General features: G+C 47.5%; 1 protein-coding gene across 1 annotated transcript in view; it reads left to right on the forward strand.

Annotated features, from left to right (window-relative positions):
- Window positions 1-1,820: 1,820 nt before the first annotated feature.
- Window positions 1,821-12,446, forward strand: part of IQGAP2 (IQ motif containing GTPase activating protein 2) — a 261,521-nt gene continuing 250,895 nt past the window's right edge. The window contains exon 1 of the mRNA XM_058565585.1: window positions 1,821-2,078. Coding sequence (XP_058421568.1) covers window positions 2,033-2,078 — 46 coding nt within the window. The 5' untranslated portion in view covers window positions 1,821-2,032. The remainder of the gene's footprint in view (window positions 2,079-12,446) is intronic.

Consider the following 12,446-nt stretch of genomic DNA (forward strand, 5'->3'; position numbering starts at 1 on the left):
CAAACTCCTTTCATCACGCAGCTCTCATGCCCCAAAGAGCTCTCCAACGCTCCTGTGATAATATCCTCTTAGCCTGATGGTCAGTGTCCTCGTTAGAAATGCAAATTAATGGGCTCCAGTCCAGACTTCCAGGAATGGATGTTCCCCATCCAACTCTTACCCATTTTTCAAGGTCTACCTCAAACCATACTTTTAAGTCCTATCACCTTCCTTGACCATTCTAGTTTACAGTGATGTTTTTCCACCTCTAAATACACAGACTACCCACTTATTTGGGCCCTAAATCATACACTTACACTGAAAATTGACATGTGCAAGTAAGGGCTTAACTGTTAGTACTTAATCCATGGAATCATAGAGATGGAATGGACTTCAGGTATCATCCAATTCAGCACGTCCTGCAACACAGGAAATCCTCCTGAACATATCCCCCTCTGGTGAACACTGATGGACAAGATGCTGTGCCTCAAGACGTGGCCATTTCACCTTTGAATTGCTCTTATAATTAGAGGCATCTGCTTTTTAAGGAAGAAAACCCCACTCATCCTATTCCAACCAAGTGAGAATCTAATGCCTCCAGAAAAAAAAAAAAAAATGGGGGTTGGGGGAGAATCTTCTTGCCACGCCTTCTGAAGGAGAGTTCCCCGAGTCCAGCTGAGATCGGTTGTGTCTGCTTTCCAACAGAACCACATACTGTCAGCGTGGTCTGCAGATCTGCAGTGTCAGCATCACCTGGCGGCTTGTCAGAAATGCAAATTCACGAGCCCCAGCCCAGACCAACTGAACTGGAAGCTCCGAGGGTGGGCCCAAGGATTTGAACTTCAACAAGTTTGAGAAGGACTGCACCTCCCATGTGAAAACAGCTGGCCACTCTCTGTATCTTTGCATACTTAAAAATGGTTATTGTTACTATGCCACCTTTTCTGCAATTACATCATCTCATAACTCTACCCCAGTTATTTTATTTTGCCAGCCATCTGGTTCCCCACGCATTCCGCATGCGACAAGCAGGAGAGGGCACAGGTACAGACAAGTCCCACCCTCCTCCAGATCTTTTCACTCTGAGGCACAGAGAGAAAAACAGCTCCAGGTGACCACATGAAAACCCGCCTTTTAAAATAGCCCCATGCAGTTTAATTTCCTCAAAAGCTTAGCCGGAAAAGGTTTTTGTGGCGTTCGACCCCAGCTGGGCTGGGCGACAGTTGAGTACACGGGAGGGGAGGGGCTGCCGAGGTGAGCGGGCATGACTCGCAGTCGTTTTGAGCGGCAGCTGGTGTTTATCTTGCCCCTCCAACCAACGCGCGCACACTCTCAATTTCTTGTCATGAAAGGGAAACCCTGTATTTTGTAGACAAAGTCACAGAAGCAACTTTCAAAGGCAAAAAAAAAGAAGAAAAGTCACCGTGCAGCCTCCCCAGAGGAAAAGGAACCGCGCTGTTTGTCCTTCTGTAACTGAGCAACACCCCGGGCGGCGGGGGTGCCTGTGTCTTCTGCGGTTTCTCTTGCTCTTCTCGGCAGAGGTTCACTTCCACCCTCTAAGTGCTCCAGAAGTGAAAAACCAGGCGGGGCGGCCGCAGCCCCAAGGCCAGCTGTGCGCGGGCCCCAGCTGCAGGGGATCCCGGCCCAGCGGCCCGCTCAGCCCCTTCCTCCAACTCCGGGCCGGGCGGGGCGGGTCCACGCGGCCCGGGCGCTGCGCCCCGCGCGCGGTAGGGGTCGCTGCGCCGGCGCGCGCTCCTGCCGCGGTGAATAACGGGGCCGGGCTGGAGGAGAAAGGAAACCTGCCGAGGGAGGCGGCGGCGGGCCGGGAGGGCGCGAGGGCGGAGAGTTCACTTTTGCTGGGTGTCAGCGCGCGGCGGCCGCAGCGGCGCGGACGAGGGAGCACCGAAGGAGCTGGTCGCCCATCTCGGGGCAGCCAGGGAGGGCAGCGAGAGGCCGGATACGAGCGCGCCGGCGGGGCGCGGGGTTGGCGAGCCTGGCCAGCGAGGGGAGCCGCGGGGGGCGCGCCTCGGGCGGGCCCCCGGAGCCGCGCAGGATGCCCCACGAGGAGCTGCCGTCCCTGCAGAGACCCCGCTATGGCTGTAAGTGCGCGGAGCCCCCCCTCCCAAGGAACGCGTCGGAGAAGCCGAGGGAGCGGGTGCGCGCCGCGGAGGGAACAGGAGGGCAGCGGCTGTGTGGCTGGCGGAGTTGGGAGCCGGAGTTGCAGAGGATATTGAGCGGCGTCCTCCCGCTCTCCCCATCAATTCTCATTCCCCGGCCGACACCCCCACCCTCTAGCCCGCAAACCCCAGCGGGGCGCGCTGGCAGCGCTGGGTCTGCGGTCTGGGACAGACTGGGTTGGGGGTTTGGGGGTATCAGGTGAAGAGCCCGCGGAGCTCCGGGCCGCTGCCGGCTCGGGCCAGGGGGTGGCGTGAGGGACCGGATTCTGCCAGCTCAGAAGGGGAGGAAAGTTTGTTTGCTGTGGCTACAGGTGGGCACCGCAAGTAGTGTGCTCGCGCGCTCTGCTAGTGGCACAGTCGACTTTCCTGGAGGGGCAGGCGTCCCCACCTACCCCACTCTCTCGGACTTCACCTGAACCCAAAGAGCCAGCGTGGGCGCCACAGGTGTGAGTCCTTTCCTGCTGGTGCCGAAGGGGGCACCTCGGGCCCCAGCCCGTCTCCTCCCCGCTCCCCTGAAACCCGGCAGGACTGTGCCGCGCGCGGGAGCACTGTGTCCCGCGGGGAGAGGACGCGGCGCCGGGCGCCCAGGATCCGGTCGGATCCCGCGTGACTTGAGCGAGATGGTGTCGATTACCCAGCCAAGACTGTCCTCGGGAAGAGGTTGCTTTGGCGGATCGTGAGTGGATGGAACCAGATTAGCGCCAACCACGTGGCTTCATGTGCAGAGTTCAGAGTCTTTACTAAACATGTGCCAGGAAGTATTTCCTTTAAAACAAACAAAGTTGGCTCGCTCTCTCTCCAGGATTGTCCCTGTTAGTGAACCCATGGCCGAGGGCCACAGGTTAATTTTTGCCCAGGCTGGCCTTGGTGGCAGAGGTTTGGGTAAGGTGGTGGTACCTGCTGCGAGGTGATTTGTGTGGTTCTGGCTGGTTGGGAGGGCCACACACTTGTCTAACCAAAAAAAGGGAGTGGTCCGCTTGTCTAAGTTCACCCTCCCCTTCCTGCCGCCAGTCTTGGAATGGAGCGTGAGATGGGAAGTTAGTTTTCCCATGTGACCCTTTTGGTGTCGGGCAATGAGGCAGAGACCTGAGGAGTCAGCACAGCCTCGGTCCTCTAGGGAAGAGCATGCAGCAGTCAGCTAGGACCCGGCTGTCTGCAGCCTTCACTAGTTGGCACTTGGGTAAACCACACGGACAGCAGCGCTCTCTGGGTTCAAGGAGGCCCGCTGTGCTCATCCGGAGTGTGTGGCGTCAACCTCAGGTTGGTGCAAGTCCTTCCCGGAACGTATGGTAGCTTCGCTGTGTCAAATTATAAGATGACCACACAGTCTGGAAACAAGGCGAATGCACATAAGCAATGGGTTTTGATATCACATTTTAAACTATGATCTGCTGGCTGTGTCGTCCCTCGTTAGTTCCATGTGCCGTGCTCGGTTGCCGTGAATGGAGTGCGTTAGCGCAGCGTTTCCATCAATCTCTGCATGTGCATCTGTGGTGGTGCTTGGTTTTCACTGAATGCACCTGTGGTTTTAGCACCACCCCCACCCCCCCACCCCCCGCAAGCATCGATCAAGGAGAGTCAGATCTCAGAAGCATGAAGAGCACTCCACACGGTACTTTCTTTGGAAATCATCATCCAGCCTTTCTCCAGTCTGGTGTAATGGGGTGGTGTGCCACCCTGTTGGAATCGCTCCCGTTTAACTTCCCCCAGCCTAGCAAGTGCTGACATTCTTGGTCACTTAACACTGTGAAAAATGGAAAATATTTGCCAGTTTCCAAACTTTATGGTCACCCTAAAGTATTAAAGCTTTAATACAATAGCCTGTTATGTCCTTAAAATGAACATTTCTATAATTTTCATATCAGGTCCATGAATGTTTATTTTTAACATAGTTTATTTTTAAAATGATATCTAGTGGAATATACCTTAGTGTTAATAGGTACTACCTAACACTATTCATGCAAAAGGGGATGGTCTGATGTGTTAGAATAGATAATTTCTGGTGGTTGTTGGCTGTCTGGGCCTTCTGTCAACACAAGACTGAAAATAGTGCTGTGGGCTCCTCACGGGAAGGCGGGGGAGGATAAAGCAGGATTGTCCTTGCTCTGTTGTGTTACTGGGCTGGGCTTTTTCTTATTTGTTTTTTTTGGTAAGTACAGGCTCAATAAAACCTGGAACTATACCAAACTGGCTTTATCCCCGACATTTACAAAGAAACAAATTCCCTGTACATTGTTGTAATTTCAGTTCCCATGCTGTACATTCTGAGTAAAAGATATTTGAGAGTGGGCTTTAAAAACAACTTTTTGGTAGTTTGAATTAAGCTGTTACACTTGTTTTAGGTCTGGCCTTCTGCTGTCTCTCCTTCTCCTCTTGTAAATGTCGTTTAATTCAGTAATTCTTGTACAAAGTAAATTAACTCTGCTCAGAGCTGCTATAGTATCTCTCCTCTCCACCAGGCTGAGTGTCTGTACAATACCACGTAGTAAGTCGTACTTAAGGGATTTCTCAATGAGTTCTCCATGAAGGCTCCTGTCTCAGATTTCTGACCTGAGGGATTACTGAAGTTGTCCTGACTTGCACACCAGTGTGCTGAATTAAAACTAAATAGACCACTTTCTATTTAATCCCTGCTGCTCCGTATTCGCCACATCCTTGTGCAACCTGTAAAGTTATTTTGTGTGACATTACTACAGAACAAAGCTGAATTATCAGCTCACTAATGAAATTCTGCAGGGGGAAAGTGGAGAAAGGAAAAGGTGGAAGCCTTTTTATATTAACTTAGATATAACCAGAATATTAGATAATATAACCAGAATATCTTTCTACACTCAAACCAAATTGAAATGACATGGTTAAGTATGATTTGCAAATAATTTTTGTGCTGTTGTGATGAACTGATGTATGTGGCAAAATTCTGAAACCACGTTGCCACCATGATTTGTAAAAAGTTTTGTTCCAGTTACTTGAGAGTTAAAAAGACCAGCAATAGCAGCAGAGGGCCTTTGTGACTGGCCTCGGATGATTGCCCTCATCACTGATGATGCAATCAGCATTTAAGTGCCCGCTGTGGGTCGGTGATCAGTGTGCATGTGGCAAGAACTGTGGTTTTCTACCCTCTGCAAAACTTCTTTCGTGAGAAACATTGTAAACATAATAGTGATCAATGTTTCACTGTTGGCTGCTTTTAAAAAGTGCAACATAAGCCCAGCATACCGTGGGTATGTGTGCGTTGTGGGGGGATGTTCTGGCCGATGCTGTGAGCTTTTGAATAATGCTCTTGTCTGAATGGTGAGATTTCTAGATCGCCTAGTACCTGGAGTATTGGGGTGGGCAACATAACTAAACCTTTTATCCCTTTCCCAGTACCAATCCGGGATGAAGAAATTTAGGTTCTGAATTAAACTCAGGTGTGTAGAACAGGATTGACTCCATCTGTGTGCGGCAGCGTGCCTCTAACGTTCTATCAGTGTTTTCTTTCGAGCCGCAGAAGGTTCAGGATACAGGCAGTGTAGCCATGCGATGCTATGTTTAGTAGACAAAAAGTCAAGTCTCTCCTTCATGTGCTAATGTTTTGGTTGAGCTTTTCAAAAGGATCTTTAAGGTCAACAGCTAAAGTGTTATTTTAGTGTGCTTTTAACTTTAATTACACATGTTGTTAGCCAAAATGACTTGTTTGGGAGAGTTTAAGCTTGTAATACCGAGTTTGTCTTAGAATTTAGTATAATTTACAGTGTTAGCTAACCCCTTTTTTCCCTAGGGAACCGTTGGTTTGCTGTTGCCCGTCCTCCTCCACAAACTTTTTAACAGCTCATTTTATTCAAAAGCCTGGTACACAAACAAATCTAGTGTACCAAGTCTTCCTGGTAACCAAAAGAGAAACAGGCCACTCAGCTTCTGATGTGACAGCCAGGTGAGTCCTGCAGGGGAGGCAGTTCAGCGTGGGGCGCGGAATGGAGATTTGTGAAGTGACCAGGGGCTGGGGCTTCTCCTGTGCTGCTATCATCCGCTCGTCATCACCTTTGGGGAGGCCAGTTGTCTCCCCATTTCACAGAGCACCTGAAATCCATGATACTGTCCCAAGGCCACACAGCTGGCTGGTGACAGTGGGAACTGGAAAGCCAGTGCTGTCAGACCCTGAAGGCTTTTCTCCTTGGCTGTTGCCAGTTTGCCTGCCCTGAACCAATCATAGGGGGTTTGCCCCATGTGTCTGTGTCTGGTGTTTGTCATGATTTTATCAAACTGCAAAAATCTGCAGCCATTTGGATAGTGTGTTCTCTTAAAAGTAGATGCATGGTATGCTCTAAAGTTGATTTTGCTTTTTTTTACCCCCCAGGGAAAAGCATAGAAGAATGCATGGGCTTTTTATAGAGTATATCCAGGCTTCATCAAAGGATTTTACATATATAGGTAGAGACATCGCATCTCACTCTGAGGCACTGAAATGAAAGAAAGGCTTTTCCATAGTATGGTGGCATGCTCCAATGACTCCAAATAGGGTAAATTGTAAAACACTTTATTACGTGTATAGTCATCCCTCAGTATCCATGGGGATTGGTTCCAGGACCCTCCGTGGATATCAAAATCCGCTGGTGCTCAAGTCCTTGTGGTCGGCCCTCCCTATCCGCGGATGCGGAAGCTGTAGATACCAAGTGCCGACTGTACTGGCCATGCCTTAAAGTCTGGGGCTGATGAGAAATCAGGCAGAAGTTTGTAGTGGAGTAGGTGACCAGGGAGCCAATACGTTTTCACTTTACTGCTCTATTTTATTTTTCTTCCTTGAAAAATGGTGTTGATGAAATGGCAAAAGCTTTGGAGTTAAATAGATGTGGGTTTGAGTCCTGACTTGGCCATTGACTGCATGAGCAGCCTTGGGGTTTTCTCCTGTACCTTGAAGGGTGGTGGTTTATATTCCTGTAATGGTGGCTCATGTGGTTCCTGGCACATGGTGCTAAACAAATTGTAGTTATTTCAATTAATTGAGCATTTAATATGTATAACACATTGCGGATGAAGGAAGATGACTAAGATGGTTACAGCTTATAGGAGAATCCGGAAGATGAAGAATGATGCTTATACTTCTCTTAGTGAACTTCCAAGTTCTGTGGAAGCGAAGACATGAGAGTTGATGGGTTTGGATGGGGCAATAGGAAGGCTTGGAATTTGAACATGACCTTGAGGAAGGTCAGAGGAACAACTGAAAGGCATTCCAGTGCATCTGTTGTGTGGGTAGTTGGGTGGGGTTGAAGCTTAGCATGTATGGATAGATGCTATGGAAGGGAGCTGTAGCTGGAAGGGAATTTGTCATGGAATCCCTCATTTGTAGGCAACGAAGGGCAATTAGAGCTGTCTTGAGGAGAGCGGGTTGATCCCATCTCGCTGAAGTGTCTTGTTCTTTGAGACCACCCCCTTTATTTTTTACTCTTCATTGGACTTTCATCGGTGAGTGGCCCTGTGAGGTGGGCAGTGGTGGGAAGGTTAGGTGTGGTTGAAGTGCATGGTCGAAATGCAGGAGAGATGTGTGCATTTGGTGCCCATGCTCTCTGCTACTCAGCCCTTCACATGCTTCCAGGTTTGGGAATTCTTTTGGATGGTCGGGTTTGTCAGATATTTTTGCTCAGGATAGGCCAGAAATTACTGAAGAATGATTATGCTTATGGAACTGCTGGTATTCAACGAACTCAGAGAGAGGTAGGTGTGGACCCTCGCCAGAACCTCACAGATTCCAGCCAGGGATACAGACAACTAAGTACACTATCCCAGCAGGTAAATTCTCTGGGAACGGGTAAGAAGAAAAGATGTAGTTAGAGCAGGGCAAGGATCCTGACAACTAAATTATCTAGGGCATAGGGTTTCTCCAACCTCTTTTTTCCTCATTCTCTCCATTACTTGTAGTAATTTTTAATTCTCAAACTGCATTTGATTTAGTGCCCTCAAATGTTTTGTTGAAAAATGGCTAATGCTACATTTCCGGTTCATTAACAGGCACACAGATTTAACTAAACTGTAACTGGACGCTCCCTTAATTTTCCAGTCGTGGATTATGTATGGCCCTTCTTGCCAATGTGCCTAAAAGGATCCCACAGCTGGCTCTCCAGGCAGTGCAGTGGTTTTCAAGGAGCAGTTCCCGGAGCAGCAACAGCAGCAGAGCATCACCTGAGAACTTGTTGGAAAGGCGAATTCCCGGCCCCACCCAGACCTTCTGGGTGAAAACTCTGGGGGTGGGTGCAGCAAGGTTTCTAGAAGCCTCTAGCTGATTCTGGTGCACTGCTCTAGTGTGGGTGAGAAGGCATTCCTGATATACTATTACCCTCTTCCCAGCGCTTGCAGGCTTCTGTCGAGTAAGTGAAAACACAGGGGCACGTTACTGAATGCTTTATTTACAGTGTTCCTGCATGTTTGCTTCCAGCACACGTGCACCGCATACAAACCCAGGCACTGATTTCTGTACAGGTTTGTGTATTTTATAGGATTTATTTTGGTATGGCTTTAAGGTTGCTTTTCTCCCTTCTGGGAAACAAATATGATCTAGAAGATAAAATCTCCTGATGAGGGATTCAGTCAGGTCAGCTCTCCCAGGGTTTCTAGGTGGGGGCGGTCTCTTAGGAGCCATTGGGAAGGCTGAGTGAGCTGGGGAACATTTTTGTGTTCAAGAGAGGCCCCAATCCTGGCAATTCTGGGCTCTAATTCTTGCAAGGGGTACCTGGACAGTAAGGGTTGAAAGATGTTGTTTTCCTCCATTTTTTTCCTCCAGGACAACTTAGTGTTTTTCATTCATTTACATATTCATAAATTTTAGAACGTTGAATACGTTAGCAGAAACATTATTTGATAGGAATAAGTGCACCCAGGTCATCTCCACACTGCAAGAAATTACATGTCTTTGTATTTTGTTATTGATTAAAGAGAGAGGACATTTCTATGATTTCTTTGCTTGGGATCCCCAAAGACAAAGACTTAATTCTCCTTTCTCCATAACTACTAAATCTCTGAAGGAAGACATTTTTCTATCATTTAAAAAAAATTAAGACAGATTAGTTCCTGATAATTTTGTCTCAATTCTCATATTTTATTGCCAGTATAAATTCAATCTTAAGTAATGCTCATGCCATTCCTTGGTCATCTCTGTATAAATAGATGACTTGCATGTGATTGAAGTGACATATATTACTATTCCTTAAGTAATGCTGAGGTCAGTACCTACCCCATAGCCTGGCGCCTAGAAGATGCTCAGTGAATAGGTTTTAAATTTTATTTATTTATTTATTTTTTCCCCCAAAGCCCTAGTAGATAGTTGTATGTCATAGTTGCACATCCTTCTAGTTGCTGTATGTGGGACACGGCCTCAGCATGGTGGGAGAAGCGGTGCGTTGGTGCGCGCCCGGCATCCGAACCGGGCCGCCAGCAGCAGAGCGTGCGCACTTAACCACTAAGCCACGGGGCCGGCCCAACTCAGTGAATAGGTTTTGCCTGAAGTGTCTGTACTGTACTGCTTGTCTGAAGGAGGAACTCATTTCTTTTATCTGTCAAATTAAAGATAATCTCAACAGCTTTCAAGTGCCAGGCAGATATTTGATGCTGAGTTTAGATCAGCTTTCCCTGTGTGTGGAACCTAGGTAAGTTGTTTTAACGTCTCTCTGCGTCAGTTTCCTCTTGTAAAATGCAGGTGGGAAAGTGCGTGCTCAGGGTTAAGTGATTTAACGCGTGGAAGCACGCGTGTTCAGAATATGCTCCGTGTAGAGTCAGCACTTGAACTGGGGGAGTGGGCCGCCGAGGTTCACCCTCACCCACCACCACTTGCCTGTCGCACGCCTCTTGGTCCCTTTCTCACTTTAACCAAAAGTGGATTAAAATCCTGGCCCCATACTCGCTTGCGAGCATATACTCGTGAGGAAACTCTTTAGTTATCTATATGAAATGGAGTGAATCTATCAATTTGGATGGGGGTCAGATTAATCCCTGTTTGTGTATACTTTAACAGAGTAACGTGTTCTATTGCTATTTCCAAATACAGTTGGATGGGGGTTGGATTTCTGCACTGCATTTTTTGGTCATGTCAGAAACGATCGTGGAATTGTCACTCTGAAGTTACCAAGCCTTCTATTGTTTCATTTAGGTATCAAAGGGTCAGTTGGTCATTGCTGCTGCTGGTTTGAAAGCCTGAGGGTTCATGAGGCTGTCGAGATGGGAAGGAGCTCCTTGACATAAGTGCTGGTCTTTACGCAGCGGTCAGATTATAGAGTCTGACTTGGCTACCAGGGCCAGCCAACCTTCTGGTCAACCCAGTGCTGTGGGGGTTTAGGAGGGAGTGAGAAAGAGGAGGAGAGAGTACACGGCGTTCGTCTGACATCCCTCAGGCCTCACTGCCTCTAGAAATGTAGTGAAGCTTTAGGTTCATGGGCCCAGCGCAGCTCCACTTAGAGGAATAACTGGAGCGTTGGAGCCATTAGAAATGGAGAACCTGGGCTGCTGCTCGTTGCCCACTTTCAGATTACTCATCCATTCTGCCTCCCTCCCCTTTCTACCAGGTGGTTTTATTCTGGCAAGTTTCATATAAATGTTTCCTATAAACCCCTCTACTCCTTACTTCCCCCAAAAAGGAGCATTGGGATCAGCCAGACTTGGCCAGTTCTTGCCTGGGGCTGTGGGTACCTCCGTCACTTTGCACATTCTTGGTGTCAGCCCTGGGCTGACCGAGCAGACTCCCCAGGGCTAGGGTAAGGGGCTTGGCAAGATGTCAGTCATGTAGTCAGCCTTGTGGTATATGAGTTCTCCATTCACCCACCCCTGAACGATGCTCCCCCCGCATAAGATCCAGGAGGGCGGCTTCCCAGAGCCTTGCTCCGATTGAACTCTTAGCAAGTTTTCCCCAGAAATGGACATTACACAGCTCGTACAAATATGCTCCTGCTTTCATTCTGTATCTACTAATGGGTTTTATTTTCCAAAGGAAAAAGTACTCATTTAAAAGAATCTATAAAGATACAGTTCTCTCTCCATGAGAACAAAGGCTACATGAGTCCTTTCCTTGCTTTGGAACTGATTCTGGGGAAAGTCTCGGAGCTGTCTTCCTCAGCTCCTTAATATTACAGTCATGCACCATATAATGATGTTTCAGTCAATGACGAAATGGCCTAACAACACATTTCTCAGAATATATCCCCGTCGTTAAGCAACGCATGACTGTTTGCTATTGTCAGTTTGAATTGGTTAATAGTTTGGAGGATTGTGTTCACATAGTCCTCTTCAGCGTAGGCTCTGCTTGTAACTTCACATGTGATCAGGTGAACTCTGAGGAGGAAATGGAACTTGTAACGTGCTTCTATGTAGCAGTTTTGAAATCTCTGAAAATGTGTACCTTTGATCTGTCAAACAAGATCTAACCAAACAAGGAAGATATACTTCACCTGTATACTCATGAATACCTCTAGAATGCAAACATCTTTAAAGGTTGCCTTTGGGGAGGGAGACTAAGGGCGAGGACAGGAATACTATTTGAAATTGTTTTTACCGTGTATTACCTTTCAAAAAAATAAAGCAAATGTGTTTGAAAAATATTGTACTGCATTTATTACTCTAAGAATAACATGGGTAAAATAGAACAGCAGTAAGATCCATGAGGATCAGAACTGTGTCTTTTGGTCACTGCTGTATCCCCAGTGTCTGGCACATAAGTCATTCAACATGTCAACAGTGGTTCTTTCCAGGTAATGAGATGATGAGTGAATTAAAAAAAAATTTTTTTCTCTTCAGATTTTTTGCCATAAAAACATTTTTATAGTTAGAAAACTTATAACAGTTACCCTTTGCTGCTCAAGATACAAAGTTCTCGTTAGCTAGAAACTCTGCCTTGAGAAAATTAGAGTCTGAAAAACAGGTCTGTTATTGTTAGAAGGATTCAGTGGAGATCTAATTTACCAGGTGTGTGTGCGCATGTGCACATGCATGTGTGAGAGAGAGAGACTGAAAGACCCAAGTCTTGAGGGGTCCAAGACTCTACAGTTGTAAGCTGTTGTGGTTGGGATAGAGGTGATGAGAAGATGGACGAAAAACATAAGGATCAGCAAAGTGAGGTTAGCGATGGTGACAGAAAAAACATCCCAGGTGGGCAGGAGCTAGTCAAGGTTTCTAAAATTGGTGAAGGGACAGTGTGTAGGAAGCTGATCTGTAACAGGCAATAATGAATCAAGACGTAGTGGCCACAATGAAATAAAGGTTGCTGACGTAAAAGTAGGGGATTGTTCTCTTGTCTCAAAAGGAGAACTCTCAAGAGCATATATAAAGAGGCAG

The sequence above is a fragment of the Diceros bicornis genome, chromosome 1, assembly GCF_020826845.1.
Source record: "Diceros bicornis minor isolate mBicDic1 chromosome 1, mDicBic1.mat.cur, whole genome shotgun sequence".
NCBI classification, from domain to species: domain Eukaryota; kingdom Metazoa; phylum Chordata; class Mammalia; order Perissodactyla; family Rhinocerotidae; genus Diceros; species Diceros bicornis.